Source organism: Meles meles, chromosome 3 (genome assembly GCF_922984935.1).
Source record: "Meles meles chromosome 3, mMelMel3.1 paternal haplotype, whole genome shotgun sequence".
Classification (NCBI taxonomy): Eukaryota; Metazoa; Chordata; class Mammalia; order Carnivora; family Mustelidae; genus Meles; species Meles meles.
In genome coordinates, this window is record NC_060068.1 from 48,668,523 (window position 1) to 48,685,928 (window position 17,406).

Consider the following 17,406-nt stretch of genomic DNA (forward strand, 5'->3'; position numbering starts at 1 on the left):
GGAGTGTAAGAATGAAAATAAATTAGGATGGACTTAACATGCTGACACATTCCAGACTTTTTTCAGAACTTCTGGATTCTCCAGTTAGTAAATTTTTACAGTGGGCTACTTAAGAGAAAGGCTGCAATTTCTTGTTAACTCTGTTCAGCGACTTTAATTAAGGAAGTGAGAACAGCCCTCAGGCTGCTGGTGAACGGGGCGGGACTGGCATCTCTGAACTCCAGGCCCCGTCAAGGACAAATTGTAGATCTCCCAGGAGGCTCTGGAGGCTTCCAGAACACCCCCGCCCCCATCGCACACACCACACTAATTCTTAGCTCGTTCCAAGTCACATGGTAATTAGGAAGAGGAGAGTTTAGTCTCCCACAGATATAAGAATATTTTCTTGATGAATGTGGCATCTTGCCACCAACTCGAACACTTACAGCAAACTCTTCCCATCATAGGGGGAAATGGCGGCACACTGAAGAGAATATAAATGTGTATAACTATTCCGTAATTTTTGGGTTGTGGGAGGGAGGACATTTTCTGATTTTTTTGTCACCATGGGATAGACGACCTAGTTGTCAGAGTGGGACATAGTCCAGTTATACAGGTGAGCATCCAGATGCAAAAGAGAATTTTGTGGTTGTACGGGGGAAGGCCTGACGCGTCAGGAATCTCTGCTTCTTGTGCTCCTTCGAGGGGGGCAGATGGCTTAGATGACATTGCTACTGTAAGGGGGCTGGGCCAGAGGACCCTGAAGAACTCTGCTGGAATGCTCAGGGTCTGTGCTCTGCAGAGGTCTCGCGTCCATCTCCTGGAAACTCTTAGCCCGGCTGCAAACCTCAGTGTGCTGTTGTCTGTGTAGGAGTCACACAAGTGGCCAACTAGTCACTACAGTTGGCACAGAGCCTGGTCTACAAGTTGCCTTGACACAATTTTCTTTCCTCCTCATAGCCAAGAAGGCAGCGGTGAATTTACTAGGTGAAGAAAAGAAGAGCACCTAAACCACTGACTGGATGAAACGTTTCTGCCCTCGCTGTATCTTCCTGTTAGCGCTTGGTGTTATATTAGGGACTGTGGTATAATCATTTTAATAATGTTGCCTTCGAAACATTTTTGATATATTAAAAAAAGGAATTTTTTTTTTTTTTTTTGCTTTGTTGTCTACATAGGGAGCACTTAAATTTAATGCAATGGGCAGTGTCCACATTTTTGGAAAACATATTTTGCCTCTGGGTAGAAAAAGATAGGTTACCATTCTGCAGGAAATACAAACTTGAAATTATATATACCATTGGCTTTGTGCTTCAGCAGGCCCTCTCTGCATGCATGTTCTCTGTACTTCCGTTTTAGGATAATCTTTAAGGTTCTACTTCATGTAATGTACAATTTTGTATTAAATGTTTTTAATGTATTTGTGCAGGGAATATATGTAGGGAAATGTTACTGTCTGACTGTGACAGGTATAATGCTCATGGGGAGCACCTGCCACAAGCTAAAGGCTCCGGTGTGCTGGTGTGATCTGTTAAGTAAGTCTTCAGAAAATTAAGGCAAATGACTCATATTTCCAGTGAATAGTTAAGTGATCAGTGAAGTTGACTGGGGACTGGCCAGGTTGTTTGAACACTGCAGCAGCTGAGTACCAGAAGAGCTGTGTTTAGCAGTCACTTTAGTGATAAATGGGGGAAAGGTACCCACACAACAGAATACACAGCTCCCAACTCCCTGTAGAACTAGTAATAGTGTCTTGTGGCCTTTCAAAAAAATTTGCTTATGGGCTTTAGATTTGTCTGCTTTTAAGATGCTATAATGGAAACCATCCCTGGTTTCTCCTTCAGAGCTGAGTAACATGTTGGTTTAGTCTTGTTTTTTTTACCTCGTCTTTTTTTTTTTAACCAGTTTAAAGAATCCCTAGACTTGCCCACCTTGGATTACATGTATGTTCTTCTTTGTATCATAAGCAGTTACGTGCTATTGACACCAGGCTCTGAGAGCAATTCTGGGAGAATGAAGGACGATAGAGCCTGTTGTCCAGTTAGCAGTAAAGTCAAACTGCCTTCACCTTCTTTCTCTGGCCTTTAAGGTCCAACGCTAGAGGCCTTCCCAGTTTACAAGTCAGAATCATTTGTGGTTCATTTGAATGCTTTCATCTTTACATTTCGTTTTGATAAACTGCAGATAACTATATAGTTTAAGTATAGAACAAAAAGTTAAAACTAAGATTTCCAGCTTGATCAGCCAGCTTATAGGAACCTGGACAACTTGTCTGGATGAGAAAACCTGAGCTTCACACCAACAATACTGCTAGGATCCTTCTGAATTAGATTACACTGACTAAGACAAAACTGAGTGTAACAAAATGAACAAGTTTAAATATCCAGCCTGTAAAATACGCTTTAAGGCAAAAAGAGAGGATTAGTTCTCTTTTGGATAACAGGTAAGACCATAATGAAATCTCTTGATGTAAAATATATCAAAGACATCAAAAATTAGGGACACTATCACCTAAATATTATAATGTAGATTAGGGGTATTTATTCTTTCTGGCAAAACTATGGTAATCACAAGGCATTTTATTAAACTTACCTTAAAAAAACTTTTAGAAAAATAAGAAGCTAATGGTTATTGGGAGAAAAATCAAGCCTTAGATTAAAAAACAAAACAAAACAAAACCTCTAGGAGTATTCAGATCCCTTTCATCCGTTTCCCATAAGAAATGACACTTCTCTTGGTGGCAGAAGAATGGAAACAGGCAACTTCTGTCATACAGAGTATGTAACTTTCAGTAAACAAAACATTTATCATGCAAGTGGGGAAATACAAATGTCACTCTTGCTCAATTTCTTACAGGCTGATGCCAGTGTAAAAACTACTATAGTGAGAAAATATATTCCGAATGCAATTTTTCTTTGTCTTTCTGGCTTTTCCCTATAGTGCATTGTGTAAGAAATTTAAGTGACTATTTTTGGCAGTCAGGGTGTACATACTCATGACAGGAGAAGTTAATGAATGAGTTGAGCAATCCTGTCCCAGTTTAGATTCCCAAAGAACACACTGCCATTGCTAGAGTGTTTGGAAAACTGATTGAGCCTGCATCTAGCTAGAAGATAAGCATTTATTGGTAGATGGTGTTTTGGGGAAAGTAAAGTCTGAGAATCTCCACAATTCTTCCCCTACTTGAAAGCTTTCAGACCAACTGCTGCTCTGGGGAGAAGCTTCTACCCACAGCCTGAAGAGAATGAGCATAGCTTTCGAATAGGTTGCCGCTCATCCTGAAGATGTGATATATTAAATGGAAATGGATGTAAATAAAATTCCGTTATCTCATTAAGCTGTTGTTTCATTTTATTTTCTGGGGCTTTAAACAAATCTAGGATCATTTAAGCGAAGTCTGAAGTAAACCCAGATAAATGAACCTGAAACATGGCTCTTTATAACCCCATTCCTCACCTGGCCTGAGGTTTTACGCTGGTGGCCATGACCTGTCAGAGGAAGGACTCCAGAACAACATACCAATCATGCAAAGTTTCTAGCAGTAATTAGGTTTAAAAGAAACCTAAACTTTCAACTGCATATCGTGTTACACACAGTCTCAGAGAAGTTGGTTGCCTCTAAGTGTATTTGTATGTGCCTCCAGATTACTCTGTACTTATGAGACCAAGGAAGGAGAATGTGAAAATTTTATTAAAAATACCTGCTTCTGGAGGGTGTGTTTTGGTCAGCTGTATCTTCTACATCTGCTTTTACATGTCTGTTTACCTAGAATCACGGTGTCTGGAGTAAGAGTTCACATCCGTAGCCATCAGACACTAAGTTCTATGTAGTGCAGTAGGAAAGTAAATATATTTGAGAATGACCTTAATTAAACGTTTTTCTGGCTCTTTACTACAGTATTAGCTTATAAAATCCCTGTATAACACAAGCCTCATAGTGGATTAAGAGCAATAAGGAGGTCTTTGGTTAGATTGCTGGTTTTCAGACTTCAGTGTTTATTGGATTTTCTCTGCGGGAGGAGGGGACTGTTAAAATAGATTGCTAGTCCCATCCCCCAGAGTGTCTGATTCAGTAGGTCTGGGGTGGGATGGAAAAAACTGCATTTCCAGTAAATTCCTGGGTGATGCTGATGGTACAGGAGCCACACTTTGAGGTAAAACCATCGGGTTAGGTAAGTGCTATCCTTACACTTAGTATGCATTGGATTTTAGATCTGGCTGCATATTACAATGACCTGAGAAGCTTGCCAAAAATGCTGGTTATCTGCCTCCACTACCAGAAATTCTGACATTAATCTACAGGCACCAGTATGCTTTTAAACTCTAGGGTGATTCTAATATGTAGCTGGGGTTGAGAATTCATAGAAACTACCAGTGGCATCAAGAATCCCAAAGTCTGGAGAGTTTGTCTCAGCTCATTAGCTCACCACGTGTGTGTTTCCTAATGCTGCTGTAACACATTGCCACAAATGTAAGTGGCCCAAAACACTATAAAATTTAGTAGCTTACAGTTCTGGAGATCAGTCATTCAAAACGGGTCTGCAGGGCTGCATTTCTCCTGGAGACTGTAGGGGAGAATCCTTTTCCTTCCTTCTCTCAGCTAGAAGCTGCTTGCATTCATTGGCCTGTGGCCCCTTAGTATTCCTACTTCCGCCTCCCTTTTAGAAGGCTCCTTTTGATGACGTTGGGTCCACCTGGATAATACAAGCCACTTTCTCCAGCTGAAGATACTTAATCACACCTGCAAGGCTTTTTGCCATGTAAGGTAATATTCACAAGGGTTTTTTTGTGTGTGGGGGTTTGCACATTATTCTGCCTACCATACCTCATATCTTTGGTATGGAAATTTCATTATAAAGTCACCCCCAATATCAAAATAACTGCAAAGAGCAATCTCAATGTTGGGAAGAAACTAAAAAAAAAAAAAAAAAGAATGGTAAAGGAATACCTTATCCTATTCCAAGTTGAAAGACTGGCAATCTGCCCTCCAGAGATAGTAAGAGGATCTTTGGAGTGGGGAGGACATAGGCAGAGTTGAGGGACGGAAGTTTTATTAAAAAGAGGATTGGGGGGCACCTGGGTGGCTCAGTGGGTTAAGCCGCTGCCTTCGGCTCAGGTCATGATTTCGGGGTCCTGGGATCGAGTCCCACATCGGGCTCTCTGCTCACCAGGGAGTCTGCTTCTCTCTCTCTCTCTGCCTGCCTCTCTATCTACAAAAAAAAAAAAAAGAAAAAAAAAAAGAGGACTGGGGGCACCTGGGTGGCTCAGTTAAGTGGCTGCCTTCGACTCAGGTCGTAATTCCAGGGTCCTGGGATTTAGTTCCCCATTGGGCTCCTTGCTCAGCGGAGAGCCTGCTTCTCCCTCTCCTCTCTGCTCATGCACTCTCTGGCTATCTCTGTCTGTCTCTCTCAAATAAAATGTTTAAAAACAAGCAAACAAAACAGGATTGAGTAACTCAACGCTGAGACCCAGTTCTCTCACTCCACCTTCTCCCACTGGGTTCCCAGACCTTTATCCTCCTGGAAACTTGTTGGACTCCTCTCTAGGGAACAGATCAGCCTATAACACTTCTGATACTGGAAATTTCCCCTAAAAGGATATTTGAGCCAGATACCCCTTTTTAGTGAAACAGTCTGCAAGCCCTTCCTATGTGCCCAGAACTTCAAATCAACTTAATGGGTTTTTTAATCTTAAAAAGCCGTCAATCTAAGGAAGTCCACTTAACATATAAGGGATCAAAATAAAAACAAAAAAGGAAATTGGAAACAAGAAAATATAAACCATACCCCCTGAGAAGTAAGAATGACACCTATGAATTAAGAACAGAACGCAGGGCGCCTAGGTAGCTCTGTCGGTTGAGGATCTGACTCTTGGTTTCAGCTCAGGTCATGATCTCAGGGTTGTGGGATTGAGCCCCGAGTTGGCTCTGTGCTCAGTGTGTGGAGTCAGCTTGAGAGAGTCTCTACGTCACCCTCCACCTTGGCTCCCCCTGCCCCAACCTAGTGCTGTCTCTCTCAAATACATAAATAAAAATCTTTTTAAAAATGCTAGAAAAATGAAGTATTCAGATGACAAAAGAGTGTGGAGTTGAAAATACAAGAAAAATGAAAAGTTCAACAAAAGGGTTGGAAGACAGAGGTAAGGAATTACAGGAAATAGAACATAAATGCAAAGAAATGGAAATAAGAGGAAAAAAAGATAAGAAAACTTGAGAATTGTCCAGCATGTCCAATCCAAATAAGGAGTTCCAAGATCAGAAAGGGTAGAAAAACATCAATGAAATTTTCAAGAAAATTGCCAGATTTGAATACAAGTTTCCAAACTGAAAGGGCCCATTTGGTAGCCAGCACAATAGAAAAAAAAGGTCCCACACAAAGCACACTATTGAGATATTTTAGAATTCCGAGATGTATTTCAGCAAGAAAAATGTGGGAGACAAAAGATCATAAACTGGGATGCCCGGGTGACTCAGTCAGTTAAGCATCTGCCTTTGACTCAGGTCATGATCCCTGGGATTCTGGATCCAGCCCCACTGTCTGGCTCCCTGCTCAGCAGGGAATCTGCTTCTCCTTCTCCCTCTGACGTTCCTCCCCACTCATGCTCGCTCTCTGAAATTAAAAAAAAAAAAATCATGAACTACAATGGTGTGGACTTCCCTGCAGTTATAACATTAGTCAGGAGACCATAAAACAATATACTTGAACTTCTGAAATAAAACAATTTTCAATTCTAATTCTATACTCAGCCAAATTGTGTGAGGGTTTAAATGTGTGAAGGTAGAATGATGACACTTTCATACGTGGTGTAAGAACATTTACCTCCCACCCTCCCACAGAAGTGGCATTTTTTCCAGGAAGATCCTGAAGATGGGCTACCAAGGAAGTAACGTAAGAAAGAATGCATAGGATACCATAATACAGAATATACAAAACAGCAAAGAAGTGAGGCAAGTCATTCTGGATGATGGTGAAGAGATCCCAGAGTGAAGCTGTGCAGAAGGTAAGAGGCTCCAGAAGAGACTTCTTTAGAAAGATGAAATTCAACTATCTCATGTGAACTTATGTACTTACATATTCTTATTTACCTTGCTCCACACCCAGTGTGGAGCCCAACACAGGGCTTGAACTCAAGACCTGTGCTGAGATCAAGAGTCAGATGCCCAACGGACTGAGCCACCCAGGCACCCTTGAACAAACTTTTTCTTTTAAAGATTTATTTTAGAGAGAGAGAGGGCACAAGAGGAAAGGGCAGAGGGAGAGTGAGAATCTCAGGCGGACTCTGTGCTGAGCACACAGCCCAACTCGGGGCTCGATCCCACAACCCCGAGATCATGACTTGAGCTGAGATTAAGAGTCAGACGCTTGCCCCGAACAAACTTTTTGAAAGGACATTTTGACAACGATAATTTCTGGTTGAGTTAATGATGAATATTAAAAAACCTAAGCAAATAAAAAATATTAACTGAAGAACACACAAATCCAGAGAATAAAAGTAACAACAGCATACTCCAGTGTTTCTCACTTTCATGTGCATAAGAATACCTTAGGGATCTTTAACATTTTGGGCTGGGTCAGAGTTTCTGCATTTTTCACAAGTTCCCAGGGAAGGGCAGTGCTGCTAGACCCCGGACCACACTTTTGAGTAGCAAAGTACTACACGACTCAGCTATGAGTGAAATATAGGATAGTAATGTAAACTATGAATAGTGATTAAAATCAAGAAATACATTGGTAGAGGTGAGGATGGGAAGCATACTTTTGGGGTGAAGGAAGGAAAACTAAATCATCCTCTTCTACAGATGAAAGTTAATGCCTAAAACTGAAACTATTAAAACTAGCTGGCTCTTTAAATTATGTGTAACACTGATGGTAATAAAGTCCTTAAAAAGGGGCAAAGGATGTGAACAGAAATTACTGAGATAAATACAAATGGCATTTTCAACATATGAGTAAGTGATCAGTCTTGCTCACTAGAAAAATTCTATTTTCTACTCGATTGGCAAAGAAAGGTACAATTATGCACTGATTGCAACAATGTGGAGAAATAGCAGTACAATGTTACATTTCCAAACCAACAATCTTTATTGCTCCATAACCCAAGTAATTTTAGACGGACTGCCCCAATAACCAGTGTCAACTTTCTTCTTTGGCTGACTCTATTTTCATTACTGAGAAAGCTGTACAGTCACTTTCCTAGCCTGTCCTATAGCTGAATGTGGACATGAGCCACAGTGTTCAGCAAGGAGACTTAAATGAAAGTTGGCTGGGAGGGATTTTGAGAAATCTTTATCTTTCTTTTTAAGGGTGGACAGAAGTGGCTGGCACAGCTATCTCTTCATTCTACCTTAAACTCTGATGTGACATTTGATATTCTATCAGCCCTTTTGTAAGCTTGAGACAACAATCCTAGGGGTATTAGGAACCATGGATAGTGGAATGGAAAGATAAAAGAGGATGTCACTGAGCAGCTGAACTTACACCTATAATAACTTTTGGATTTCATGTTACTTCAAAAAAAGAAAAATTCCTGCTTATGTTCCTCATTGTTTTGTTACACACATTCCTAAGTGATAAAATTTCCCAGAAGGTTAATTTTTATTTTAAATTTTGCTCTAAATTTTTTTTTGTATATACTGCCCCAATATTTACTTATAAGTCAAATATATAAACTGCTATACTGTTACATTCACTATGACATGTTAACAATAGAAATTATTGGAGAAAAAAGTAAAGATTCTAATACCTCTTCTGTACACCCATGAATCATCTTCATACAGCTTGGGTGTCTAAGTCCACCTAACACTCTGAAACGCTGGGTTCACTTACTTTGTAATCAAGTGGTATTTCTTCTTTCAAGCAATGAAAACTTAAAGAAAATGGGATTTACTAGAAGGATATAAAGCACAGTTGATAGAACTCATAGAAGAGCCAAACCCAGCCACATAAAACCAGGATTTGGATAACTCAAATTTGTAGACCATTATATATCTTAGCTCCCATCATCTGCATGTCTGTGTTTCTGTTCCAGATTAGAATTCCTGAGAAATAAACCACTGGCCTGGCTTGGGTCATACCCTGTGGTCAAGAGGCAGTCCTGTAATTAAAAGCCCTTCCAGAAGCATATGGAGTCAGAGAAGGCAGCTCCCCAAATGATGCTCAGTGGACAGAAACAAATGGCTGGATAGGGGTTCCCTTAAATCTTATACAGAATTGCCACTTTCAGAACAGTGCTTTGAAATAAAGTCAGAATCTTCAATCCAGTTTAGTTTCTTGAAAAAAAAGTACATCTCAAGGTGTTAAAGCATGGGTAATTTTAAAACTCCAATTAAAATGATGTTCTTAAGCCAACAAAAGCAAATCTAAAAGCTTAAAGTCCAAGACTCTCCATACATCAAAAAACTAGTAACTGAACATTCAGTTACAATAACTGAAATAGTATCATCTATAGATGTCCCAGAGGATTTAACCATTCTTCTAGTTTTAAGCTCACACTAAGCCTCCACTACCCATTTTATTGATTTCAATTATCTCCTCCTCTACTAGCATTTAGTTCATAAGCAAAAGAGCAAAAGCTAAAATAGTTTCAAATTTTATTAACTTAAAAGCTGGAGAAAATGTGTATTTCAAATCTTTATTTAAACTCATTTATCTGAAACATGTTTAAACACAGGACAGATACAGGATTTCATGTAACTTACGGCAGAGTCCACTGTCCATTTAAAAATATGCTTCTTCCACAAAAACTCTGTGTTGAAAAGCAAAAAAAATTTCTTTTATACTGCATAAGAGCTAGATGCAAACTTCTGATGTAAATTTATTTCATTGTCAACTCTGATGCTGAAGCTGGGAGGCAGAGATGTTCACAGTTTGGTTAAATGATGCAAATAAAAAGCTTCCATTTCTCTACGATATAAATTAGAAGCCTTCATTCACTATCTCTCAGAGTAGCACCACAGACTTGACGCTCAAATCTGGTCACTTCTTCTTCTTTCCTTTCCCTTTTTTACTTCCCTCTCCTTGTTGAAGACTTTGGTCACCACCTCCTGTTTTTTGTGTCCTTGTTTTTAGTTTAGGTATCATTTCTGCTACATACAACATTACTGACTTTCCTAGGAACAAGAAGATAGGCTTAGTGTATAATCTAAGGAATAAGACATACAAGTTCATTAACTTGAGATCACATCAGGAAAATGACAAAGACTTAAAAAAAAATGACTATAAAGACATGATTTGCTCAAGTGGGAGCTTTCCTGGAGAAAATATATTAAGAATGATACTGAATATTTATTTGAAACACATATTTTGGTCCTGGTTCTAGTAACTGACTTGAAGATCAAAGGGGAATAAGTCGAAATACAACAATCTGGAAAGAGAGTCACGATATCACTGTACCTTAAGCTAAAGAAACAGAGGGCCACTCGGTCTTGTAACAAAAACCCAATGTTATCAAGCTACGAAAGATGTTACTCATATGCCCAGATGATTTCATGTGTACAGGTACCCTGATCTGTACATCAACTACCTCCCTCCAGATCTAGCAGCTACTTCCAATACATGGAGCCTCTCAGTTTTTCCCTTACTTTTTTTCTTATTGGAAACTGGGAGCAACATTTTTCAACTGTAATTTTTACTTACATTTTATTTACTGGTCAAGTCAAAAGTTTCTTGTCTCTTGATTTTTTTTGTTTGTTTGTTTGTTTTTTGACCTTTTTTTTTGAGATTTTATTTACTTATTTGAGAGAGTGAGAGAGCAAGAGCGAACACAGACAGGGGACACGGGGAGAGAGAGAGAGAAAAAGACTCCCCCCGAGGTGCCTGGGTGGCTCAGTGGGTTAAAGCCTCTGCCTTCTGCTCAGGTTGTGATCCCAGGGTCCTGGGATTGAGCCCCACATTGGGCTCTCTGCTCAGCAGGGAGCCTGCTTCCTCCTCTCTCTCTCTGCCTGCTTCTCTGCCTACTTGTGATCTCTGTCTGTGAAATAAATAAATGAAATCTTTAAAAAAAAAAAAGAAAAGAAAAAGACTCCCCCCCTAAACAGGAAGCCCGCGACAGGGCTCGATCACAGGATGCAGGGATCAAGACCTGGGCAGAAGGAAGATGCTTAGCCAACTGAGCCACCCAGGCTTCCCTGTCTTGACTTTTAACAGATAGTAGAAGATGTCAAAGAGAAGAATAAATACACTACCTGCTAATATAATATACTACCTGCTAGTAATAGTTATATAATATACTACCTACTACTCCAGAGTAAAAATCTTGTTTCTAGAATTATCTACCAACCTGGAAAGGTTTTTGCACAGAAAAACCAATCTAGGGACACCTGAGTGGCTCAGTCGGTTAAGCATCTGCCTCCAGCTTGGGTCATTATCTGATCCTAGGGTAGTGGGATAGAGTTCCACACTGGGCTCCTTGCTCAGCAGGGAGCCTGCTTCTCCCTCTGCCTGCCATTCCCCGTGCTTGTGCTCTCTCTCTTTCTGACAAACAAATAAATACCATTTAGTTGTCAGCTTGGGGTTATTGTGACAAGAAAAAAAAATAACAGCCCGATTTAAAAAATTATAGTTTTTAGAAATAAAGAATTCAGAAAAGAATCATGTACCAAAAAAAATTCATCTTCCCCAAAGCCAGGATTAATTATTTTGGAATACTGATAATTGGTTACTGTTGTTTTTTTAAGAAATAAAACACTAGAGATAATGCTGGTCTTCTGTGAGCACCATTCCTGTGTCCCTACTTCCCATGCCCTGTTCATCATTAGGTTACCTACTATTTTAAGACTGGGGTTTTCCTCCAGTCCATTAAAAAAAATTTACATACATAAATGTCAATAAACAATATTACATATACACCAATAAATAGTAACATTTTGTATTTAAGTGTACCAAAGTGCTATCACACTATACATTCCTTTTGCAGTTTTCACTCAGTATGATTTTTAAATTAATGACAGAAATTATTAACAGACCTTTAGGATCTGAAATGCCAATTAACAGCTGACCACTCAATAATTCTACACTTTTAACCTGGGAATAATGACGGATTTCTGGAGGTTTATAAAAAGTTCACAAAACAAAATTTTTAAATAAAATGATTAGGTTTCATCACATTCCTAGAGGTCCTTAACTTAAAAGAAGTGAGAACCACTGTTTTCCTCCCCTCCTCAGCAAGTAGCCTTTCTTAAATTCATCTGCAACATGCAAATTACGAATTTTACCTTTCAAAAGGTAAAATTTTCAAAAGGGTCAGTTTTAGAACTTTTTTTGTAGAGGAATGACCTGTTGCCAAACTTTATTTGTTCATTTAAACAAAAAAAAAAAAGGAAAAGCTTACGTGATGGGAACTGTACAAGACAGAGGCTGCCGTCTTCCTGTTTCAGCTGGACCCGGACTCTGCCCCTGTACTGAACATCACGATTCCACTCTCTAGAGTACATTTTATTTTTCTAACATAAAAAAAACAACAACAACATATAAAACAGGCTTTAAAAAGTTGTCACATCAATGAGGTTGAGTAGGAAAAACAGTGAAGAAAGAACCACCTCTTACCTCAAGGAATACATTAAGTCCAACAGCTGAGCACACATCTTGAATCTCAGTAGCTGTAGGATTTTCAACAGCCTGAACAGTTAAAAACAAAAACACTAAACAGCTTACCTTACGCAGATACTGCTACATCGTTGTGTAAATCATTTCAAATATGAGGATCACAATAGTTATCAAAACCTTAGATTTTGGGGGCACCTGGGTGGCTCAGTGGGTTAAAGCCTCTGCCTTTGACTCAGGTCATGATCCCAGGGTCCTGGGATCAAGCCCCGCATCTGGCTCTCTGCTCCGTGGAAAGCCTGCTTCCTCCTCTCTCTCTCTCTCTGCCTACTTGAGATCTCTGTCTGTCAAATAAATAAATAAAAATCTTAAAAAAAAAAAAAAAAAAAACAACCCTGGATTTTGGGGCGCGTGGGTGGCTCAGTGGGTTAAAGCCTCTGCCTTCGGCTCAGGTCATCTCAGGGTCCTGAGATCGAGCCCCACATCGGGCCCTCTGCTCAGTAGAGAGCCTGCTTCCCCCTCTCTCTCTGCCTGCCTCTCTGCCTACTTGTGATCTCTGTCTGTCAAATAAATAAATAAAATCTTAAAAAAGAAAAAAAACCTTAGATTTTCTTTTTCACTAAGTATGGTTGTTTCCACTGTAATTTTTAAAAGTACAAGAATAACATTAATTTAGACCTGTGTGTCCATCTCCCTTCCAACGGAACATACACTTCACAAAGGCAGGGACTGTTCTGTTTATGCGTATATTCCCAAGTAACTGGAATGATGCTTGGAACATAGTAGGTGCTCAATGAATACTGGTTTAAACAACTATTATAGATACAGCCACTTTAGAAAATTGTTCGGTAGTATCTACTAAAGCTAAACATATGCATTCTTCATGGTTCTGCAATTCCACTTCTAAGTACATATCCAAGAACGACGCAAAAATGTTTCCTAGAAGACAAACTCAAGAACGTTGACAGCAGTAGCATGTAAAGTAGACTTAAACTAGAAACCAATTATCCATCAATGGTAGGAAGGCCCGTGATTTATTTATACAATTCAATACTACAGAGCAGTGGTTTTCAGCAAGGCAATTCTGCCCCCTGACATTTAGCAATGCTAGGAGATATTTCTAATTGTCAAAGAAGTCAGGTAAGGCACTGGCATTTTGTGGGTAGAGGCCAAAGATGTTGCTAAACAACAAAAAGCACAGACCAGCCCTGATAACAGAATTACCTGGCTCAAAATGTCAATGGTGCTGCTGTTGAAAAACCCTGCTACAGAGCAATGAGAATTAACAAACTACACTAAAAAATGTGAATAAATTTAAGCTTAAAGTTCAGTGAAAAAAAGACAGATACAAAAGTACATAGTGTATAACACCTTTTAAATAAAGTTTAAGAACAAGCAAAAGTAATCTATTGCGTCGGAAGTCAGGGTATGGTTATCCTTGTATGTGAGTATATGTGGCGGGGGAAGTGACTGTGAGGAGACAAAGGAATCTTTCTGGGTGCTGATCACACCTTCTTTTTTTAAAGATTTTATTTATTTATGTGACAGAGATCACAAGTAGGCAGAGAGGCAGGCAGAGAGAGAGGAAGGGAAGCAGGCTCCCTGCTGAGCAGAGAGCCCTATGCGGGACTTGATCCCAAGACCCTGAGATCATGACCGAGCCGAAGGCAGCAGCTTAACCCACTGAGCCACGCAGGTGCCCACACCTTCTTTTTTAAATTCGGGTGCTTGGTTACCCATGTGTATTCTGTTTGTAAAAGTGAATCAAGATATACACTTAAGACTTATGCATATTTTTGTGTGTATGTTGTACACAAATAAAGTTAAAAACAATTCAATTATTCTCCAAATTTTGTGAGAGCTGCTACCAGAGGCCTCTGTCACAGTGGCTTGATGGCAGGCATTTTCCTGAATCAGTGCTTTAGTAGTCTCTTTTACCCTGGGGCAGCAGAGCAGACTTTCTTTTAGACATATTTAAACAGCAAAATGGGAGACATTAAATAACACAAAAATAATGCATTGCTTCATTCAGACCAAGTTATTTTTAATCTGTTGTTAGATTACAAAATATAAATAACTCTTAAAAAAAAAACAGAATATGATATCAATTTTCAAAATAAAAAGTTACAAAGAGAGGCACCTGGATGGCTCAGTCGTTAAGCGTCTGCCTTCACTCAGGTCATGATCCCAGGGTTCTGGGATCGATCCCCGCATCGGGCTCCCTGCTCAACGGGAAGCCTGCTTCTCCCTCTCCCTAACTTGTATTCCCCCTCTCGCTGTCTCTCTCCGTCAAATAAACAAATAAATAAAATCTTAAAAAAAAAAAAAAAAGAAAGAAAGAAAAAGAAAGCTACAAAGACCCTTCACTTGGGATTAGGCACTTTCCAAACATGCCACCAGGCCAACTGAGAACTTGAAGTTTCCCATTCAAACAGCACAAGGGAGAAATCATATTTTTTAAAACTCTAACACCCTTTTTAGAAGTATTAATTTTAAAACTTTACTCCCCCTCCCCCCAAAAAGGTAACGGACATAAAACTAAAAAACTCAACACATCTAAATTCTCTGTAACACCTGGGGCACCTGGGTGGTTCAGTCTCTTATATGTTGGACTCTTTCTTTTTTTTAAAGATTTTATTTATTTATTCATTGGGAGGGGGAAGGGCAGAGGCAGAGGGAGAAGCAGACTGCCTGCGAGGCAGGGAGCCCGATGTGGGACTGGATCCCAGGACTCTGGGATCATGACCTGAGCCAAAGGCAGATGCTTAACTGCCACTCAGGTGCCCATGCGTCAGACTCTTGGTGGTGGGATCCAGCTGCTCAGTTCGGGGAGTGCTTAGGATTCTCTTTCCCCCTCCCCTCATCCCAACTCCCCTCTTACTCTCAAATAAATAAATCCTAAAAAAAAATTTTTTTTTTCTACAAGTCTTGTTTAATAACTCAACTGCATTCTGGACATCATATAATGCCATAGTTTGATTTCTTCTATTAAGGGCAAGACTAGGAGCGCCTAGGTGGCTCAGTGGGTTAAAGCCTCTGCCTTCAGCTCTGGTCTTGATCCCAGGGTCCGGGGATGGAGTCCTGCATTGAGCTCTCTGCTCAGTGGGGAGCCTGCTTCTCCCTCTGCCTCTGACACTCCCCCTGCTTGTGCTTACTCTCTCTCTGACAAATTAAAGGCAAGAGTATCATAACCTTGGCTTAAAAAACAACAACACGCAAACCCTCCTGCCACCCAACTTCTTTAAAGCACAAGCTCACGAAGAACCATTTTAAAAAACTCCCCCAGCCAGGTATTACTGCCTTTCTCGTTTCACCACTGTTAAGAAAAGCACCCCAATTCCCCCAATTCCTGGAAGCTGTTCACCTCAGGCCCCAAACAATACAGTATAGTAAAAGAAGCCTCAACCTCCCCTAACCCCTCAAGGACAGAGGTGCCAGCCCATTTACCTTACTTATGGGGATTCGCCTCCCCTCTGCGATGGTTTTCTTGTTATTTAAATAAGCAGGATAGATACAAATGAACCTGCCACAGAAGGAAGCACAGCTAGTATCATTAGAGCAGTATTTCCAAAATTTCATTCATTCTTTCATCAAGATTGCCAGCATGCCTATTACTTGCTTAGTATTTTTTTCCTTGAAATTGCTTCCCTTTTACTTACCTTACTTAAAAAGCTAACATTAGTTTACTACCTCAGCTGGAAGAAAAATCAGTTGTTAGAGAAGGTTTAAAACCAAACCAAAACAATGCCTTCGCCGGTCAGTTAACATACAGCCGGCTATCAAAACTTCCTGGGCGGGGGGGGGGGGGGGGGGGGGGGGGGGGGGCCCTGGGTGGCTCAGTGGGTTAAAGCCTCTGCCTTAGGCTCAGGTCATGATCCCAGGATCCTGGGGTCGAGCCCCACATCGGGCTCCCTGCTTTCCCCCCCTCTCTCCTGACTGCCTCTCTGCCTATCTGTGATCTCTGTCAAATAAATAAAATAAAAATCTTTTTAAAAAAACATCCCGAAGGTGGGGCCTGCTCTCAAACAGAAACCACACCAGCAGAGTATTAGAAGACTTTGAAAAACACAAACGTGCCTTTCTGAACCTAACAATGAAAAGAACACATTTCTCACTCTGTGAGTCTGTTACTTAATGTGCTGTCCACGTAGCACCCAAAGTCCTTTGTCTCCAGCGCAGGCAGACACTGAACTACCTAGGGTCGGGGTTTCGGGGATAGTACGAAGAGCCCAGCGCTGCTGGCCTCCCGGAGGAACCAACACCTGGGAAGAGGCCTGGAGCCTGGGGCCGGAGACAAGCCCCACCCGCCAGCCTTTCTCAGGGATGGGGAGGGCGGTGCAGCACCCTTTCTCAGGACCCACCTGTCTTGGTCGGCCGGGGACCGTGCGGCTGCACAGGCCATCTTCACCCAGGCCCACAAAGCGCCCACCAAGGGCCTCCAGGCGAAAGACGGGCCGGAACTCGGTTCTGAGATTTTCCGGACCACGCCGGCTTCCGGCGGAAGTCCCGCCCACCGACCAGCCTTGCGTCCCTGGCTTTCACCGATCGTTGTTCCGGCATCTGTCGCTCGGCGCCAGCGTCTCTAGTTTCTGACGTGGCGTTAGAATCTCTCCTCTCGCGAGAGGATCCGCGAAAGCGTCAAATTTCTTCTTAAATCTTGTCAAAACCGGGTTTTAAGAGCTTTTGCTGTCGACGAAATGACGTTTTTATGATCCTTCACGTCCAGGGTCACACTGGATTGAATGGTGTCAGCTACCCTCACCTTAGGTGAAAGCTCTGTACCACTGTGGGATCTGTCTACACAGATCCGAGCAGGCAAGGACATGTATTTAATGTTTAATCTTTATCCGCTCCTGGGCCCCACAGCTTGCTTTCAACTTGGCAAATAC

General features: G+C 41.0%; 2 protein-coding genes across 2 annotated transcripts in view; one reads left to right on the forward strand and one right to left on the reverse strand.

Annotated features, from left to right (window-relative positions):
* The window catches only part of REEP5 (receptor accessory protein 5), a 39,337-nt gene extending 36,021 nt beyond the window's left edge, over positions 1 to 3,316 (forward strand). The window contains exon 5 of the mRNA XM_045999722.1: positions 940 to 3,316. Within this exon, the coding sequence (XP_045855678.1) occupies positions 940 to 989 (50 nt within the window). The 3' untranslated portion in view covers positions 990 to 3,316. The remainder of the gene's footprint in view (positions 1 to 939) is intronic.
* Positions 3,317 to 9,594: 6,278 nt separating this feature from the next.
* SRP19 (signal recognition particle 19) lies at positions 9,595 to 17,024 on the reverse strand. Its single transcript, XM_046000328.1, has 5 exons — positions 16,879 to 17,024; positions 15,965 to 16,040; positions 12,521 to 12,592; positions 12,306 to 12,417; positions 9,595 to 10,086 (listed from the first exon to the last, which is right to left on the reverse strand). The coding sequence occupies exons 1-5, from the start codon at positions 16,917 to 16,919 to the stop codon at positions 9,953 to 9,955; spliced, it is 435 nt and encodes a 144-aa protein (XP_045856284.1). The 5' UTR covers positions 16,920 to 17,024; the 3' UTR covers positions 9,595 to 9,952.
* Between the last annotated feature and the right edge of the window lie 382 nt (positions 17,025 to 17,406).